This window comes from Rhineura floridana, chromosome 3 (assembly GCF_030035675.1).
Source record: "Rhineura floridana isolate rRhiFlo1 chromosome 3, rRhiFlo1.hap2, whole genome shotgun sequence".
Classification (NCBI taxonomy): domain Eukaryota; kingdom Metazoa; phylum Chordata; class Lepidosauria; order Squamata; family Rhineuridae; genus Rhineura; species Rhineura floridana.
Genome location: NC_084482.1, coordinates 123,044,297 through 123,063,802, shown reverse-complemented (window position 1 = coordinate 123,063,802; position 19,506 = coordinate 123,044,297). Strand labels below are relative to the sequence as shown.

Below are 19,506 nucleotides of genomic sequence, written 5' to 3'. Positions count from 1 at the left end.
CATGGTATCAGATATCTCTGCTTCATAGAAGGATGTTATTTTTACGCTTTGGGGCTGCACAGAAGAGAAGCATATCTTCCTGCAACTACTACATACTGTATTGACAACAATCCTGTCAGACTATGTCGCCTGTTTCCCTCAGCTGAGTTTTCTAAGAACTGATGCACAAGAATGCTTTTTCCTTCTCTCCCCCACCCTTTTCCCCTTATGTGTGATTTCTTTTAGATTTTAAGCCTAAACTCAGGGATTGTCTAAAAAGTGCACTGTGCATGCTGGTCTGGAAGCCTTTTTGCTTAAAGAAAATGGTAAAAAAAATATTAAATATACAGTGCTGTGAAAAAGTATTTGCCCCATCTGATTTTCTGCCTTATAGAATCATAGAATAGTAGAGTTGGAAGGGGCCTATAAGGCCATCAAGTCCAACCCCCTGCTCAATGCAGGAATCCAAATCAAAGCATTCCCGACAGATGGCTGTCCAGCTGCCTCTTGAATGTCTCCAGTGTCGGAGAGCCCACTGCCTCTCTAGGTAATTGGCTCCATTGTCATATGGCTCTAACAGTTAGGAAGTTTTTCCTGATGTCCAGTCGAAATCTGGCTTCCTGCAACTTGAGCCCATTATTTCGTGTCCAGCACTCTGGGAGGATCGAGAAGAGATCCCAGCCCTCCTCTATGTGACAACCTTTCATGTACTTGAAGAATGCTATCATATTTCCCCTCAGTCTTCTCTTCTCCAGGCTAAACATGCCCAGTTCTTTCAGTCTCTCCTCATAGGGCTTGGTTTCCAGTCCCCTGATCGTCTTTGTTGCCCTCCTCTGAACCCGTTCCAGTTTGTCTGCATCCTTCTTTTTTTTTTTTACAATAATTTTTATTCAAATTTTCATAAAACATACAAAACAAAATCATAAAACATTCAAAGACAAAAAACAAAACAAAACAAAAATGATTAAACAAAAAAATAAAATGTTGACTTCCCATTTGTTGCAGATCAAATCAGTTGTAGGTCTACAATATATAACAATCCTGTCTCTTAAATTATATTATAAAATCACTTTCCTCCAGTAGTTATCTTAATTAATCATCAAATCTCATAAACATTACTTTATTCTTTCCACAAAAAGTCAAAGAGAGGTTTCAATTCTTTAAGAAATATATCTATCAATTTTTCTCCAAATAAACATGTCGATTAATCCATCTCGTTAATAATAATAATAATCTTATTGTCATAACCATAGTCCAAATAAACATATCGATTAATCCATCTCATCAAAATCTGTTAGGTCCAATAATTTCAATAGCCATTATTCCATTATCCATATTAATTCCATCTTCCATCTTCAATAGTCCTGTTAAGTCCAGTAATTTCAGTGTCCAATCTTCCATTATCAGTATTCCATAATAATCTTGCTGTCATAGCCATAGTCATATAATAAGAGTCTGATGGGAATTTCCTCTATCCCAAATATTTTCTTGCCATCAATTCTGAATAAGTTGCTGAAATATTGTTGTAAAGTCATATCTGTGTTCTTCTTTTTTACAAAATGCACTGGCTCATCTCTTGAGAGTTTTTCCATTGTCACATGGCTGCAGTTAATTCCATAGATTTTCTCTATATCAAGCTCCATCACGTCATTCCAGTCCAGAAGATTATCCAAGCCACTGATAACTTTATCTCTAATATCTTCATTAATTTCTTCAGAGATAACGTTAAATTCCAAACAGTAGATTTTATTTCTAATATCCATAAACTCCAGATCTTTTTCCAATTCCACATTTGTTCCAATCTCCAGGGCTTGTATCTTCCCTTTATTTTTTCTTTTCTCATCTCTGATCTCAGTCTCCTCTCTCACAGGATCCCCTATTTCTTTAAGCTCCTGCGTCATTTTGCTCAGTTCAATTTTCAGCTCCTTACTGCCCTGTCGCAGGGTTTGTTTCGTTATCTCAATCTCATCCATTATTTTCTGAAACATAATTACTTCCAGATTCTCAGCCACTTTCTTGATTGCCATTTTTAAAACCACGAAAACAAAACAAAAATAAAGAAGAACCACTTCTTATTTCAGCAACAATTGGGTTAATATTCCAGGCTTGATGACATCACAGTATAAACAGAGCAGCCTGCCTTATCTCTCTATGTTCAAGAACACAAAACAAATTTAGTTCCCAGCATCAAAACAGTTAGTGGTGTCGTGAAGAAGCAGATTCGTCAAAATAAAATAGACCAAAAAGAGAATAGTCCCAGACAATATAATGTTCCTCGGAATAGAAATCCCTCTTCTGTTTATATCTTTAGAATGCACTTCCAGGACAGCTTTTTGCAATAGAAACAGAGATAAGCTGTTAATTTCGTGAATAACAGAGAAGAGTTATAGCTCACCCAGAAGTTCTTTAAAGCTGATTCATTTGACAAATCTCTTTTTGCTGCAACAATTTAAACCAAGTAAAAAAAATAATAGAAAGAAGGGTGCTTGCCTGTTAGTCCGTTTTCTCTTTGAAGAAAAGATAAACGTATCGCATTAATCAGATAGAGCTTGTTCGGAAGTCCGTCCGGCATTGCTGGCTGGACCTTTTCTCATAAATTAATGAAATCCAATCCTCCCAACAAAAACAGGCTTTTGAGGTTGATCTCTACGTTTCTCCCTGCCCGGGAGAAATTTCATCAGTCAAAAAAAAATGTTCTGACTGATTTATATCTGAATAAGCTTCTTTTGAGGCGGGAGCCCGTCTCAAAAGCAGGCACAAGCGAAGTCACCCTTCCCGGAAGTCCGTCTGCATCCTTCTTGAAGTGCGGAGACCAGAACTGGACGCAGTATTCAAGATGAGGCCTAACCAGTGCTAAATAGAGGGGAACTAGTACTTCACGCGATTTGGAAACTATACTTCTGTTAATGCAGCCTAATATAGCATTTGCCTTTTTTGCAGCCACATTACACTGTTGGCTGATATTCAGCTTGTAATCAACGACAATTCCAAGATCCTTCTCACATGTCGTACTGCTGAGCCAAGTATCTTAGAACTGTATTTGGTTTCTTTTTCCTGAGTGTAGAACTTTGCATTTATCCCTGTTGAATTTCATTCTGTTGTTTTCAGCCCAGTGCTCCAGCCTATCAAGGTCCCTTTGAATTTTCTTTCTGTCTTCCACGGTATTAGCTATGCCCCCCAACTTTGTATCATCTGCAAATTTGATAAGCATGCTTTGTACCTCCTCATCCAAGTCATTAATAAAAATGTTAAAGAGCACTGGGCCCAGGACCGATCCCTGTGGTACCCCACTCGTTACTTCCGCCCAGTTTGAGAAGGAACCATTGATAAGCACTCTTTGAGTACGATTCTGGAGCCAACTGTGGATCCACCTAATAGTTGTTCCATCCAGCCCACATTGAGCTAGCTTGCTAATCAGAATATCATGGGCACTTTGCCAAAAGCTTTGCTGAAGTCGAGATATATTATGTCCACAGCATTCCCACAGTCTACAAGGGAGGTTACCCGATTAAAAAATGAGATGAGTTTAGTTTGGCAGGATTTGTTCTTCATAAATCCATGTTGGCTCCTAGTAATCACTGTGTTGTTTTCAAGGTGCTTACAGATTGACTGCTTTATAATATATTCCAGAGTTTTTCCAGGGATTGATGTTAGGCTGACTGGTCTGTAGTTCCCCGGTTCCTCCTTTTTGCCCTTTTTGAAGATAGGGACAACGTTAGCTCTCCTCCAGTCATCCGGCACTTCACCAGTCCTCCATGATTTCACAAAGATAATAGAGAGCGGTTCTGAGAGTTCTTCAGCCAGTTCCTTCAATACTCTAGGATGCAGTTTATTGGGCCCTGGAGATTTGAACTCGTTCAAAGTGATTAGGTATTCCTTGACCATTTGTCTATCAATCTCAAGCTCCAATCCTGCCCCTTCTACTTCATGTTTCCCGGGAGGGTCATAGACCCTTTTTTGGGAGAAGACTGAGCCAAAGTAGGAATTGAGCACTTCTGCCTTTTCTTTGTCATCTGTTATCATTTTGCCATCCTCATTGAGTAGCTGTGCCACCATTTCTTTTCTCTGTCTTTTACTATGGACATACCTGAAGAAAGCTTTTTTGTTGCTTTTAGCATCCCTTGCTAGCCTCAGCTCATTCTCATCTTTAGCCTTCCTGACACCATCCCGGCAATTCCATGATAGCTGCCTGTACTCTTCCTTTGTGGCCTGGCCTTCTTTCCACTTCTTGTATGTGTCCTTTTTTGTTTTCAGGTCAGCTCTAAGCTTTTTGTGGCTTCTTCTGCTGTTTTCCCCCTTTTTTCCTTGTTGGAATTGCTTGCCATTGCGCTTTTAGAATTTCCTTTTTTAGAAACTCCCATGCATCTTGGACTCCTTTTCTTATTAGGGTGGCTTGCCATGGAACCGTACTTACAATTGTTCTGAGTTTATTAAAATCAGCTTTCCTGAAGTCCAGGGTGCACGTATGGCTACTCTCAGCTTTCGCTTCTGTTAAAATCAAGAATTCAAGTATGGTGTGGTCACTTTCCCCCAGAGTTCCCGTAACTGCCACTTCATCCACCAAATAATCTCTATTGGTTAGAATCAAGTCCAGGATAGCTGATCCTCTGGTCGCTTCCTCCACTTTCTGTAGGATAAAGTTATCTCCAACACAAGTCAGAAATTTCTTGGAGGGGCCATGTTTGGCAGAGTGTCTCCCAACAGATATCAGGATAATTGAAGTCCCCCATTACTACTACATCATGCCTCCTCGAAACATTGTCAATTTGCTTTTCAAAAGTTACATTCTCATCTTCTCCTTGATTGGGTGGTCGGTAGTAGACTCCAAGCATCACACTTCTTGCATATTTTTGGCACTGAACGTTGTCAGATCTTGAAGCAAAACCTAATATTAGATAAAAGGGAACCTGAGTGAACAAACACAAAAATTTGATACTTATTTCATTTATTAAAGAAATTTAAGCAACACCCAATGTCCCTGTGTGAAAAAGTAATTGCCCCCTTAGACTCAAAACCTGGTTACGCCACCTTTAGCAGCAATTACTGCAACCAAACACTTCCTGTAGCACCACACATCTGCTGTGGTAGAATTTTGGCCCACTCCTCCATGCAGAACTGCTTTAACTCAGTGATATTTGTGGGTTTTCGAGCATGAACTGCTCCTTTCAGGTCCTGCCACAACATCTCAATGGGGTTTAGGCCATTCCAAAACTTTAAATTTCTTGTTCCTCAACCATTCTGACGCAGACTTGTGTGTTTTGGACCATTGTCTTGCTACATGACCCAGCTGCACTTCAGCTTTAGCTGACGGACAGATGGCCTGACATTCTGCTGTAGAATTCTCCAAGACAAAGCAGAATTCATGGTTCTTTCAATGATGGCAAGTCGTCTAGGTCCTGATGCAGCAAAGCATCCCCAAACCATGCCTCTGCCACCACCATGCTTGACTATTGGTATGAGGTTCTACATGTGGGATGCAGTGTTTGGTTTTTGCCAGACATAGCGGGGCCCATGTTCCCCAAAAAGTTACATCTTTGATTAATCTGTCAATAGAACATTGTTCCAGAACTCTTGAGGATCATCCAGGTGCTTTCTGGCAAACTCTAGACAAACATTCATGTTTTTCTTAGTGAGCAGTGGTTTCCGCCTTGCTACTCTTCCATGAATCCCATGTTTGCACAATGTCTTTCTGATGGTGGAGTCATGAACACTGACCTTGGCTGAGGTGAGAGAGGCCTGTAGATCCCTGGATGTTGTTCTGGGGTCCTTCATGACTTCCTGGATGATTTTATGCCTTTCTGTTGGAGGGATTTTGGCAGGACGGTCACTCCTGGGGAGATTCACTACTGCCCCAAACCTTCTCTGTGTGGTCAATATGGCTCTGACTGTGGTTCGGTGGAGCCCCAGAGCCTTAGATATGGCTCTGTAACCCTTTCCAAACTGATATGCATCAACAACTGTTTTCCGGAGGTGTTCAGGAATTTCTTGTGATTGTGGCATGATGTGGCTTTGGAACCTGTGTACTAGCAACTTCAATCTAATGGCAAGGGCCAAAGTTAGTCAGATTTATATTGGGCAGGACTGGCCCAAAGCAGGCCTGATTGTTTACCAAGATATTCTGGCCCTAATAATCCCTTTCATTGGATTGAGTTAATAGGGGGGCAATTACTTTTTCACACAGGGACATTAGGTGTTGCCTAACTTTCTTCAATAAATAAATGACATAAGTATCAAAATTTTGTGTTTGTTCACTCAGATTCCCTTTTCTCCAATATTAGGTTTTGGTTCAAGATCTGACAACATTCAGTGCCAAAAATATGCAACTACGCAGAAAATCAGATGGGGCAAATACTTTTCCTGGCCCTGTATCAATGGTAGAGTACACATATGCTCACAAATGCTGATAACCACTTTTTCCTGTGGTACAGAAGGCACTTCTCCTATTAGCATGATGCCATGAGCATAAAAAATTAAGTGCACATTTTTGGGCTGGTAGGTATCCTACTTTCTGGCCAGTGCCTTTAGTACATCCAGGGACCTGTATCCTTCAGTTCTGGGAATTACTCTTTGCAACTGTAGATTAGATAATGTCCCTTAGTAACTTACAGTCCGGTAAGTTTTTCAGTTGTTAAGTATGAATAATGGTTTGCTTGTGTTATTGAGGCGAACTAAAATATTGCAAAACATTCTAAACCTTAAAATGCAGTAAGACATGTGGCTTTCTTCTTATTAAACTCCCTACACACCTACATTTTTAACAGTCACTGAAGAGAATTCACCTTCTGTAGTATAAAAGGATGCATACTGAAGCCCAGCAGCTCAAGCCACAAAAGATACATCATATTAAAGGCCCCATTAGCAGCAAATGCACTTAATCCACCATTCTTAATTTATACTCCATAAAATTAAGACAAACCAGCAGTTGAGGTCAGTTTTCCACTTTTATTTCATACACCCTCTTTTTCACCTATCATCTTGCAGATGCACACACAGCTATGTGCTATGGCAAGGTATGATCCTGTCACCAGAACCACTTATTTTAGATGTTTAATTAGATGGTTCAGAGCAGGATCTGAGTCTCTGAGCAAATTTTGGCATATACTCCACAGTAACGAAAAATCAAGTCCCCACTCTCCCAAACCAATGCAATCACAGATTCCATCACCAAAGGGCGGGGAGGTCACATTTGATGGTCACCAGTTGTTTTGGTGTAAATTAGTCTCACCTGCAGCAATACAGGAAGAGCTGGTACTAAAAGGAAGTTCCAGGGCCAGTGAGACTACAAAATACATTCAGTTCAAAACATCCACCTTGAAATAGGTTTAACAGCCAGGCAAGAAAATTACCCCCAGCAGTTAGCGGGCAACCACCAAGTAGATACTAACTGGCATGCAGAGCCATGTCTCAGAGAAGGAACACTTACCACTTCTAACCGCAGTTTTATTTATTTCTTTTTTTAAAAAGGTGTTAAGAGGGGCTGATGGCTCTGAATAGCATTCAAAAAGAGAGAGAAAAAACAGCTCCCAAGTAGGGCTACACCCTACATTCCTGATTGTTTGACACAGGTTGTCTGGCTTGTGCTGCCGGGTGGGAAAAAAAGGATATGAAAATAATCCATATATTTCTCTGAAAGAGCCTTTTAGAAACCTGAGTCTATACAACTCTCCCTCCCCCATGTAAAAAATATTCCCCAAGCGCCCAGAATCTGGGCTGACTCCAACTAGTAAAATCGCTTGTTCCGCTCCTGTCGTTTCTGGAAGACCACAGCTCCCACCACAGCACAAACAATGATGCCAAGCAGAGAACACAGTAGCAATAGAAACACCTTCCACCCCGTCAAGGGCCCACTGCGGAAGTTTCCCGTTGGGTCATCCACATTATCTAAAGGAGAAAAAAAAGGTAAAAAAGTAGGATTTACAGCACACATCATCCTCTCATGCTAGACAGGGAACAAATTAATACAAACACTACGGATGCACAAAGTCTGTAGTGAGGGGCACAAGCACCACCCCTCTCCCAGCATCAGTCTGCTCTGTCCTCAACTGTCTGTGTTGAGCAGAAAGGACTGAAAGGGGCTGAACACCCTCAGAAGTCTCCCTATGATCAGGTACCCTCATGGTTTCTGATCACAAAAATGCTTCTGTGTATGCTCAGCCAAATGCTGATAAAAGCACCCTTCAGATCTTTCCACTCAATGGGGAATCATCGGAGATGGAGCAGCTGGGGGATCATTGGGGAGGCACATGCATGCCTATGCACATTTTAAAAATATTGTTACCAACTTTTCAAATATGCAACGTAGTACACATCCAAGCAATATGGGGTGTCTTTACAGGACAAAAATTATTTTGACGGCAGGAACAAGGCAACACACTGACAAAATTCTGAGCTGTGGAAGACAGCTTTTGGAGAAGTATTAATGGCACATCACAGAATTATGTCCAAAATACCAACGGGGTATAGATTTTACAAACGTCTGAGTAAACACACTGGTGTGTTTGCACAGCGATCCCAACCTGGGACCTTGGGGCGAAGGGTGGATTCGAAGTGTTCATAAAATATAAATGTTTTCTTAAAGGTTTCATTCAATCGAAGAGGACATACTTACTGGTAAGTATGTTTAGGTTTGCTGCTGCCGTCTTGAACCCCTGCACTTAGATTCCAGAGTGCTCTTTTGTACAGAATACCCAGGGTTTCATACCGGTCCTACTGGTTCAAGCTAAGAGTCAAGTACTGCTCCATCAAAGTGTATGCTGACCATTTAGCATTCCCTGAAGAGATAAGGGGATGCTTGCTCATGTGAATGAGTGATCTCCCATTTGTGGCATACAGCATTCAAAGCAGTACTAGCAACTCACCTTTCGGTGACTTCAGGAGGCTGACACTAGGCTCAATCTTTGTCCAATCAATATTTTCTTCTTCTGGTGGATGTTCTACCATCAGCTGGAACAACTTCATTGAGATGATGTCATGATTGTCTAAGAAACAAAAGGCATCAAGCTGTGATGTGGTTGTACAACCTATTTAAAATTTCATCCCATTGGGGAAGAAGGTCTCTTTAAGACCATTATAGAACTATTAATTCAAGAAGCTGACTTAAGATCCAGTAAATTGAACAGGTTCACTTTACTTAACATTGGCTCTACTTTATCTGGAAAGCCACATCTAGGCAACAGAGCCAGTTCTATCTTAATTGCAAGGAACTCTTACCAGATAGATCTCCTGTACCAGCAGAAGCACCAAAGAAATAGCCAGTGGGCAGCCGGACTCCAGCAACATCAAAGCAATTTTTCCATTCATTTTTGTCCTCCACATCAGTCATCACCTGCAAAATTAGTGTCATCTTGGATGTGAAGAACAACCCAGATTTCACTTTCCTAGCCACCTGAAAAAGCCTACAAGCACCTTATAGCTTCAATCTTGAGAAACAGCAATTGGCCAAGCCATACTATAGTGTCTGGATAGTCACTTCTGCTTTTTGTATCTCATTGGCTTCCCCAACCCAGGCCCCTTTCAAATGTTTTGAAATACAACTTTCATCGTTCATGACCACTTGTCATGTTGGCTGGGGCTAACGGGAGTTGCAACAGCATCTTGCAGCAGCAGTAGCAGTATTTACAATTCAGCCCATTCATACCAACACACCTCAAACCCACCATATGCAACCCATGAAGATACATTCAGTGTAGCGCTCAAGTACAACTTACTGTCAATCGTCCCCGAGAGTAGCGGACAGCCAAAAAAGTATCATGGTTCTGATTACGAATGTCAGCTGTGCAACCTGCCAGCTCCGTCCCACGACCATCCTTACTATGGTCATATGTCAGGGACCCGTTGTTCACCATGGCAGAGATGTACGGGAACACACGCTGCATAATAAAGAACATATGACTTAAAATCTACATGTAGTTCTTATTCTAAATATTCACAAAACAAAGACATATTTGTATATGAAAGTTCCACCTCTGTGTGTGGGACTACATTTTTGCTAGTTAATACTAAACTTGGCTTATAAGTACAAGCTGCCCTCAAAGCACATGCCTGTCATCATTTACCTCTGTAGCTTCATCATTTGGATAAGTGTCCAGGAAAATGGCCAATCCATGGAACTTATCTTTGCTGCCAAAGACAGGGCCTGAGGGAGACAAAGCAGAGTAGGGTGAATAGGGATTTGCATCCTTGCACCTTTGAACAGCCAAATCCAGCTAACCAGAACACAGATCAATCTATAGAAAGCATCATTTCAATAAAGCAAATCTGGCCAGTTTGAAGTACTTGGATGTTGCCAGCCAACACTTCAAGAAGGGAAGTATTCTTTTCAAACATTCTGCACAAATAATATAACCATGGAGAATACGCCCCAGTTTCTGGAACAGCAGTCATTCTACTCTGACATGAACTCCTATAAGAACATGTCTAGTAGATAAGGATTTAGATACAGGTCCACATTTCCCAACTCCCTTTCAAACTCAATTTCACAAACAAAAGGGGAAGATAAATAACCTATTTAAAGTTATTTTGGTGATAATTTTTGGAACAGTTATGGTTCTCTAGCAATAATTAATTGATATACAATTAAAAACTCCCAGAAAGGTGGGAAACCATGCTCATCAAACATTCTTTACTATAACAGCCTAATTATTATTATTATTTATTTATTTATTTCGTTTCATTTCTAGACCACCCATAGCTAGTAGCTCTCTGGGCGGTGTACAAAACTGGATTAAAATACAATAATATAATAAAATCAATAACACATAGCAGCAAATTAACTAACAAAATTAAACGTAAAAACACTTCAGACTGCAGTTAGGAGCTCACGACTGAACGCTTCTTCCCTCCAAATAAGCATGTCTGGCAACAAGCATAAGGCTGCAATTCTATATATACTTATTTGGAAGTAAATCTCATTGAACTCAGTAGGACTTGCTAATAAGTAAACATGCATACAGTTGGGCTGCATGCCATTATATTATGCTGGTTTCAGCAACTTTCAGAAACTGGACTTATAACTGCAGTTAGTGATAGACAGAAATTATGATAGTGTGATACCATCCTGACTACTCAAATCCGCCACAGTACCTGCGGTAAGGCGCTCCTGATTGTACCACAGGGCAAAACCATCCCCGTGCAGATTCTTCTTGCCTGTCCCATGGATCTTGAAGTGGACATGGAGCTCCCAATCCTTTAGAAAGCAGGGCTAGAAAACAAAATACAGTAGCTCTAAACACCTTTGAGAATGATTCGCAAAATCCTTTAACATGGAACACCCATGCATTTGGGTATTGTTAAGTAGGCAATATCACCTCTAGCCTCATCCTACCATTTCATTTTATGTAGAAAACACTCACCACTCTGTTCCAGATAGAGCCCTCCTTGCTGCGCTCATCAGGGGTCAGTCGAACATACTGGCTAGTCAGCATTGTGCTCCCTTGAAAATCCCAGAGGGGCATTGAACTGGAGCCAACCCCTAAAACACAGAAGATGCCATGGAAATCATAAGTTGCAAAGAAAGGCCTGTTAAACTAGGACTGAAACCACTTCACAAAAGAGGTGGGAACGGTGTTCACTTTTTCTCCCGATTCTTTGGCTACCAATCAGCGGAAACGGATCATTTGCAATAACTTGGTGGGAATTAACCCATTGACTGATAACATATTAACCAGGCAACTAGGACTTTCCTCTGAATCTATTAAAGTCTGTATATTACACAAACCAGGGCCTTCCCTCCCACTACTTCTGCTCTTCAAAGTTAAGGTGCTGTCCTGGGCACAGAGAGGTCAGGCCATTTGTCAGATGTCCTTGAGAATGTAAGTGTGCATAAAATGAGCAATACTGTCTCCGTGGTCTTTTAGTTTTCCTCTCTGTTTTGAAACATCAAAACCAAGCCCTCCCCTTAGACTAACATGGTCTGAACGTTAACCAAGTAGACTCAGGATGGAAAAGGGCTCAAGAAAGACATGAGAGAAGGGGTCAGAACAGAAGCGGCCCATTCCTCGCACCCTGGTAAGGCTTGATGAGAGAATGCTCCCTCTTCAAGTGCTCGCTGTTGCCATCTGTCAGCTCTGCAGCTCCTCGTGGCGTGGTCACAGCCAGAAAGAGCTGAAGAAAGAGCAGGGGCGATAGTACCATCCCGGGCAACAGACCCCGTAGACACAACACGGATCCGCCGCCTCCCGGACCCCCTACCATCCTACTCCCTCCTGCCCTTCTTCTTCCTGCTTCCGGTCGACCCTTAACCTGGAGGCAAACATCAAAGAAAGCGAAACCATAGATGTAAGTAACTCTATTTTTTATCTGATCTCTATGACTAAAATTCCGCCTCAAAGGCTATGGAGATAGAAGTTAAGAATAACACATGCCTTTCTGGTGCCTTTTGTTGTGGGATTCTCGCAGCGCAACGTGTCTGTATCTAAGTGGCTGGAGTGGGGTTATTGTAAGTCACTTCTCCTCAACAATTCTAACCTCCCCTGGAAATATTGATATAATACAGTAGTACAGTACAGTACTGGATACAGGTGTCGTGAGTCACTTTTTCTTAACCTCCCCTCCCTATCCCAACTACAATATGTGGATGGTAACAGTAGGCTACATAACAAGTAGGGGGTGGTGGTTGTAAACTGCTCTGTCTCACCCTAAACCCCACCTCGCCTTTGAGTATGGGAATAATAACTCTGAATTCAGAACCATGCTAGGATTGATGGTTCTGAAGGCTGCTGAGAGTTCCAGAAGAATAAGCAAGAATGCACTCCCTCAGTTCATTTCCCAACACAAGTTGTTCACATGGGGTAGCCAAGGCAATTTCTGTCCTAAAGCCAGGTTAGAGAAGCAATAATGAAAAGGGTCTTGATAATCAGTACCATCCAAGAACCCCTGCGTAGCTCAGGTGCCACCATCTTCTCCAACACCCAACGCAAATAAGGAAGATTGGTAGCTAGCTGAACTCTGAATTGGACTCTGTTTTGTTGTTGTTTCTTTAGGAAACAACTCAGTACAATCTCTTTGGGAGCCATGGGGATCCCTCCTTCCCTTAAGGAGGCATTTAACACCTCTGCTGTCATTGCTGAACAAACCAACCCCCACAAAGATCTGGGTCAAAAGTACTAGTAGCAGGCCTCACGTTTTGAGGGACCTTATTTATTAATTTATTGCATTTATATACCGCCCCATAGCCTAAGCTCTCTGGGTGGTTTACAACAATTAAAATGTTAAAAACAAATATACAAATTTTAAAAACACATTTTTAAAAAGCAATTAAAAAAATCTTAACATACTCAGCACATCTAGAATCCTATGAGTAATTGAAAGTAGCATCCAGGTCCAAAGAAATACCAGTAGTTTTATCTGCAAGGTGATCACAGCAGCTTCCTGGGGTTCCACCAATTTTCCTTCATGCCAAAGGCAGCTTCTCTCTCAAATTACAGCTTTTGTCAGGAGCATAGTGTATTAGGAAGAGGTTAACCAAAAAAACCCTCCGCCACAGTCCCAATCTGCTTCTCCCTCCTGGCTGCTATTGAAATTAAAATGACAAAAACAAAACAAAACTATGTAGCGTTAAGGCAAATGTTCCATCAGTGGAAGGATTTCTCCTTCCACAATGGAACTTTCTCTCCCTTTTCTCTCCCTCACCCCCTAAATCTGTTGTGGCTTTTCCCTTAACCCTCCAGAGCAGATTTAGGGAGAGCACAGGGTCCACATGGGAGGTGGAAAGGAAAGGGTGTAAGCCATTGCACTAGTGGTAGTCCTTGTGTGTGCACAACTATTTAGTTGAATACTGCCCCATAAGTTTAATGTAACATATTTTGGCCCTAAGGCCAGTTTTACAAGACAGGTTTAGGATTGCAGCCTAAGCCTAAACCACTGAACACAGTGGAGCTTATTTCCAACAAAATATAACTAGCATTTTGCTGATAGGTGTTTTTTGTATTTTTCACATGTGCATGAAAACTCTCAACCTATCTGTATGACACGTTTAAATGTGAATGCTTCTATGGTATTAGTAAAACTGTTCCCAGCATCTTTACGTGTGTTCATTAGGAATGGAAAGAGCTGTCAGTTTCGGTTCTCTGTTTCTCATTTTTCTAATCTTATATTCAGTTATCTGAATTTCTGCAGCAATTTGCAGTTTTTTAAAAGCTGCTCCAGCATTTTAGTGTGAAATTCTCCTAATGTGCACATTTTTGTCAGCAGTTTTGCCTAATGTACATATGTTTGCAAGCAATTTGTCATCACATAATGAATGTTTAATGTTATTTTCACTCATATTAATTTTTACGCACTTTCCCTAACATATGCATTTTGGTAAACAATGGCTGTGTTTCAGTTCTTATATTGTTTCGGGAAGTGCGAATTTGATAGACATGGCTTGAAATGTGAACTGAATTGGATGTCTTACCCATCTCTCGTGTTGGGGAAGCCGCATGTTCTAGGAAGATAACCTAGGGTGCTTCCAGATGTGGGTTTATTGTGGAATAGGTACTGCTCATGTACACAGGTTTTTCACACTATCCACATGATATCATCAAAATGCCAGCCTGTACTTCTGTTACATTTAATCCTGATGATGTCCACTTACTACAGAAAATCTAGTAAGTAAAAATAACCCATTATATATTGTAATCACTGGTGGTATGGAAGCTTAGCACATTTTTTTGAGGTGGGTTGTTTGTCACATGCGTGGTGATGCTTCGGTGGGTAGTTTATAGCCACACCCCTACTTCCATTTGCTCCTCACCAGAGAAAAACCTAGCCAGGTTTTCAGTAGGCCATGCAACACAAGTGCGCCCATTTCCACCATTTGCTGTATGCTGAAGGCATCCCAGCGTCAACAATCTAGTTCAGAGGAGCTATGCTCTCAAGATTTCAACACATGTGGAGGAATTACCTTGGAGACTGTAATCACAGTACATACATTGGACTTTGTAAAAAAAATAGTAAGTCTTGCCCAAGACCCTCCTTATCAGAATTTTGGTATAGCTAAATATCAGTCTTGGGCAAGACCTCTGTATAAAAAACAACCACAAAATGGGTGCTATCTCCTTCCCCTGAAAGCGCAAGCCTCTGTTTTTTCACATAGTGAAATATGAGAATTAGGAGCTGGTATTTGCTCTTGTGCACTTACTGTGATTTCTTCTATTTTAAAAAAACAAAAAGGTACATACTCTTGGGCTGCAATCCAGTACATGTCCAACATTTGTCTACCCAGAGGTAAGCTCCACTGAGTTCAATGGGACTCCCAGGTAAGTGTGTATTGCAGCCTTAGATGCAGAGTTCATGCCCAGAACAGGAAAAGGAAATGAAGAATGGAGTACTGACTGAGGAGAGAGGCCAGAAAACATAGCACATAAACATTCTGTCAAGGAACACCCACTAGTGTAGTCACGAAAGAGGAGAATGCCTAGCAAAATTCTAAGACTAAAAGTGAGTTTGTGGATGGTTACATGCCAATAATGCACACAGAAAAATCAGATCTGAACAATCACTTTGTGACAGTAAAGTCCCTGTCTGGAAGTACTACTAGATGCAGTGTTGTTCTGTTGCAAAAAAAAAAAAAGAGCAGACAACAAATAATGTGCAACTTTTCAGATCTTGTCTATTTGTGTGAAACACAGAAATTAAATTAAAGAAGATTATTCCAATGAAGGATATTTTTAAAAGACCATTTCCTACACTCCTTATCACATTCACAAGTTCGACATACTTTCTTTTAGCTTTATCCCATGTATGTTTACACAGAATTATCCCACTTAATTCAAGTAAATGTTTGTAGGACATTCCCATGCAGATCTTCAAGTAGAATAGAAATGAATGTGCATCAGAGAACAAGATTGTGCTTGTTGGCCCTATCTCTAACCTCCCAAACAACATGACTTCTAACGCTCAGACATGCGTGACCATGACTCTTTCCTTGTTCCCAGATGATCTTATCCATATGCCTTTCCTTTGGGTAGCTTTGAACTTTCCTCAATTCATTGCCATCCCTTATGTGTGAGTATTAGGGTTGCCAGGCTCAGGGCCTGAGACTGATCCTGTATCTTTAGCAGAAGAGAAAGTTAGCCAAGTGCAGGTGTTCTTGCAACACTGTAATGGGAAAAACCACAAGGTGGAATTCTCCCTTCCCCCTGCACAACTTTTAAAGATATCTTTAGATATCAGTCACAGGCCCTGAGCCTGGCAACCCTAGTGAGTATTTTCTTTTCAACCACAGGTTGCTTCCACACTAGTGTTGCCAAGGCATTACTTTTCTGCAATCAGTTGGAAGCAGAAATAAAAATGATGGTTCCACACAGCACTTAATATATTGTCCATAACAATCTGGCAAAGTTGTACTATATCTTCACTTAGAGGTAAGTCTGATTTAGGAAACATCTTGTTTCCCCTGCAACTATACCTTTAATGAAGAGTTTTCTCCCTGCCCCTTTCTTTTAAAATAGCTAATTAGTTGCTTCTCTAGTAGTTGGGAGACTCCTAATTTAACTTTTAATTAGTTCTTGTTCCCTTGAATGAGTTTAATTGGTTTCCTCTTTGCAGCCAGAGCAATTTCTTCTTCTAATGATTAGTACAACTACAAAATAAAAATTTAAAATGTAACGATCAATTGCTGTGGCCCCAATTAAAGGTCCTCCCCAGGAAACAAGAACTGACTCATTAAAGGCTAACAGTGCAGTCCTAATCATGTCTACTTACAAGTAAGTCCTACTGAATTTAATGGAGTTTACTCCCAGGAATTCCTTGGCCATGAGTGAGTAAGAGCAATTATTTAACCATTTGTAAATTAGCAACTGACTAAATGGATGGTAGCCTTAAAAAACCTCAGTAGCAGTTCTACAGTTGCACTAGAGCAGCAACTGCTTTTTGAGACCAACAAATTCACTATAAATCAGGACTGAAAAAAGATGGGAGGGGTATGCAGAAAACACTGGTGTGCAATGGGCTGGCATCATTGGTGGATACTCCCAAAAGAGCTGAGTTAACAAATGATGTCCAATCAGGCAAAATGGCTGGTGTGGAAGCAACCATAGTCCCTCATTTGATCCATGCATCCCAGTGCTGAAAACAACTCCATCATAGCAGTGTGAAGGATGTCCCAGTTAACCCATCTTTTGATCCACCAGTTCAGAAACTGGTACCAGCCTAGAGGCTACAGGCCACTTTACTGAAACACAACTGCCCCTGTTATGGCTCCACCTCAGGACAGGGCCTGATGGGGTTCCTAGACCAGCAAGAACATATTCATGTTTAGGGGATGCAATCTCTTTCCCTGCTCCCCCCCCCCCCGGGCAAGGATCTTCATAAGTAGAAATGCATCAGCAGGGTGGAGCTTTCATTTTCCAGTCCTGAGAAGTGGACAGCCTAAATTTTCTCTGTCCATTGTAGGTGGTTCAGGAATTGCACACATTTTCACCCCACATTTTCAGGGATTCTTTTCAGCAGCAGCAGCTCCTCTGCATCAGTTTTCCTATTGATTTTCTGGCCCCAGTTAGGAATGAAGGAAATCATATTGCTATTTAGCCTTAGAGAACTTTTACTGTCAGCACTAAATGCAAGAGAGAGTGTAAATGGAAGTGCAAGGCTGGAAGCTTTAAAATGCATTCTTGAAGTCCAGCAATGGCCAAGGGGTAGAAAAAGAGGAAGGCCAAACAAGAGATGGATTGATTCCATAAAGGAAGCCACAGACCTGAACTTACAAGATCTGAACAGGGTGGTTCATGACAGATGCTCTTAGAGGTCACTGATTCATAGGGTCGCCATAAGTCATAATCAGCACAATTTTAGGCACATAACAACAACAACAACAATGAAAGCAGTGGATGCATCTAGCATGATAGTAAGATGAGCTTATGAGAATATTGTTTTTTTGCTTTTAAGTTTGTATGGGGTAAGTTTGTATTTTCATTGTTTTGTATAGGAACATTGTCACAATTATAGATCCTAGATTATTTTCAGCATTCTAGCCTTACATCCCAAATTAGGGTATGTTTGCAGGAGGAGATCGTTGTCTACTGATTAGGTTAGGCATTTCAGAAAGCTCGGGAAATTCTTTCAGAGAAACTTCCTTTCTCATCCTGATGGATCTTCCGCTGTGAACTTTTGTGTACCACTAGGACTGAGCCTGTGGCCTCTGGAAATTCTGTAGAAATGAAACTCCATTCCTGTGCTTAACACTATCATTTTTCCAACTTGTGATCTGGCTGCAAATCCAGTTCATCCCATCCTAGAAAGACAAAAGACAGACAGTGAGCAAGAGCCCTTTGTAGGCTCTGATTCCAGCCACGAGCATCTCAATTTACCATTGTCAATGCTGACTGAAATATCCATAGACCTTTGTGACATGCCTTACTATAAAACACACCACATACCCCTCCATACCTTGACTCCTTCACCAGATAGGGCTGAGCAGGCTTGGATTTGCCATGGCCAGTCTCAATATGTGTGCAGGTTGAGCCCTTCAGCAATCTCTGCTGCAAGGGATGCTGTTGCTAAATCCTGCTTGTTAGCAAACACCAACAAAGGGACACCAGTGAGAGTCTCCTCTTCCACTAGTTCTGACAACTCCTGTGAAAAATAGAGAGAACACAATGGATTCTGAGTAGGCTCATCCAATTAAGTTACGTCGGGACGCACCCAGAGTAGTTTATTTTGGTAGCTGTAGCCATGGCATTCAAGCACAAATTGTCATCACCCCTCCCTTGAACTAGTATGTTTGAAGTACTGTGTTCAGCAAAACTCCTGTTTTGAATTGTAAGCTCCTTGGCATAGGGGTCTGTCATACGAGGGATGTGTCATACCTGTTCTTTATAAAGTGCTATGAACATAGATGGCTGCATAATAACGAGGAGGATAGTAATAATAATACGATGCTTCCATCATCCATACCTCTTGAACCCACTAAGCTGTGGAAGGTAGGGAGATGTAAGATTAAGGCATCAAGCAAGCATTGTAAACACTGGGTTCTACTTCTAGACTGTTATTATTTGACAATACGTTCACCCCTCATCACAACACACATTCCCAGATGTAAGGTGCTTTGCAGTCCAGATTACTGAGTTCCTGCTGTAGGATGGAATTATGGGATGGAAGAATGGGAGCTGTCTATCCTACCTGTTCAGTCTCCTCAAAGCGTTTTTGGTCAGCACTGTCAATAACATAGATCTGCCACAAGAAAAAGAATCACCTACTAGTCCTTGCACTATGATTCCGTTGGTCTCATCCCCTCCTACCAGCTCTTATTGATAGGCAGTGGTGGCTGGTGCCCTTTGTGACTGGTAGGGCAGAAAGCAGGGAGACTGACAGTAGGTGGAGCCAGAGCCAATGATAGGCAGCGCCAGAGCCAATCACAGCAGAGCCACCCATTAGCCTGGTTGTAAATAAGAAGACAGGCAGGTGGGAACTGGCTAAGGGCTGGCAGAGGTTGGTAGGGCAGTGCCCCATTTGCCCTAATGGACTAGCCTCCATTGTTGAGAGACAAGTAATGTTACTGGAGATTAAAGCACTTTGGTTCCTTTAAGACCACCACAGGTATGTTTT

At 41.4% G+C, this 19,506-nt stretch overlaps 2 protein-coding genes and 1 long non-coding RNA gene across 5 annotated transcripts in view; 1 reads left to right on the top strand and 2 right to left on the bottom strand.

The window, feature by feature from the left end:
- Positions 1 to 6,901: 6,901 nt before the first annotated feature.
- Positions 6,902 to 12,232, bottom strand: LMAN2 (lectin, mannose binding 2). The gene is made up of 8 exons (XM_061617642.1): positions 11,982 to 12,232; positions 11,331 to 11,449; positions 11,062 to 11,179; positions 10,035 to 10,114; positions 9,687 to 9,848; positions 9,190 to 9,304; positions 8,838 to 8,957; positions 6,902 to 7,860 (listed from the first exon to the last, which is right to left on the bottom strand). The coding sequence occupies exons 1-8, from the start codon at positions 12,169 to 12,171 to the stop codon at positions 7,700 to 7,702; spliced, it is 1,065 nt and encodes a 354-aa protein (XP_061473626.1). The 5' UTR covers positions 12,172 to 12,232; the 3' UTR covers positions 6,902 to 7,699.
- The window catches only part of LOC133380420 (uncharacterized), a 23,834-nt gene continuing 16,460 nt past the window's right edge, over positions 12,133 to 19,506 (top strand). The window contains exon 1 of one of the 3 annotated variants that reach the window (XR_009761439.1): positions 12,133 to 12,255. This is a non-coding gene — a long non-coding RNA (uncharacterized LOC133380420). Of the gene's footprint in view, positions 12,256 to 12,312; positions 12,416 to 15,025; positions 15,187 to 19,506 lie in introns of those variants that run through there. The other 2 variants (XR_009761440.1, XR_009761441.1) reach the window with 2 other exon arrangements.
- LOC133380418 (ADP-ribosylation factor-like protein 3) overlaps positions 15,350 to 19,506 on the bottom strand; it is a 13,224-nt gene continuing 9,067 nt past the window's right edge. Inside the window, exons 4-5 of the mRNA XM_061617647.1 lie at positions 18,349 to 18,534; positions 15,350 to 18,193 (exon numbers count right to left, since the gene is read on the bottom strand). Coding sequence (XP_061473631.1) covers positions 18,403 to 18,534 — 132 coding nt within the window. The 3' untranslated portion in view covers positions 15,350 to 18,193; positions 18,349 to 18,402. The remainder of the gene's footprint in view (positions 18,194 to 18,348; positions 18,535 to 19,506) is intronic.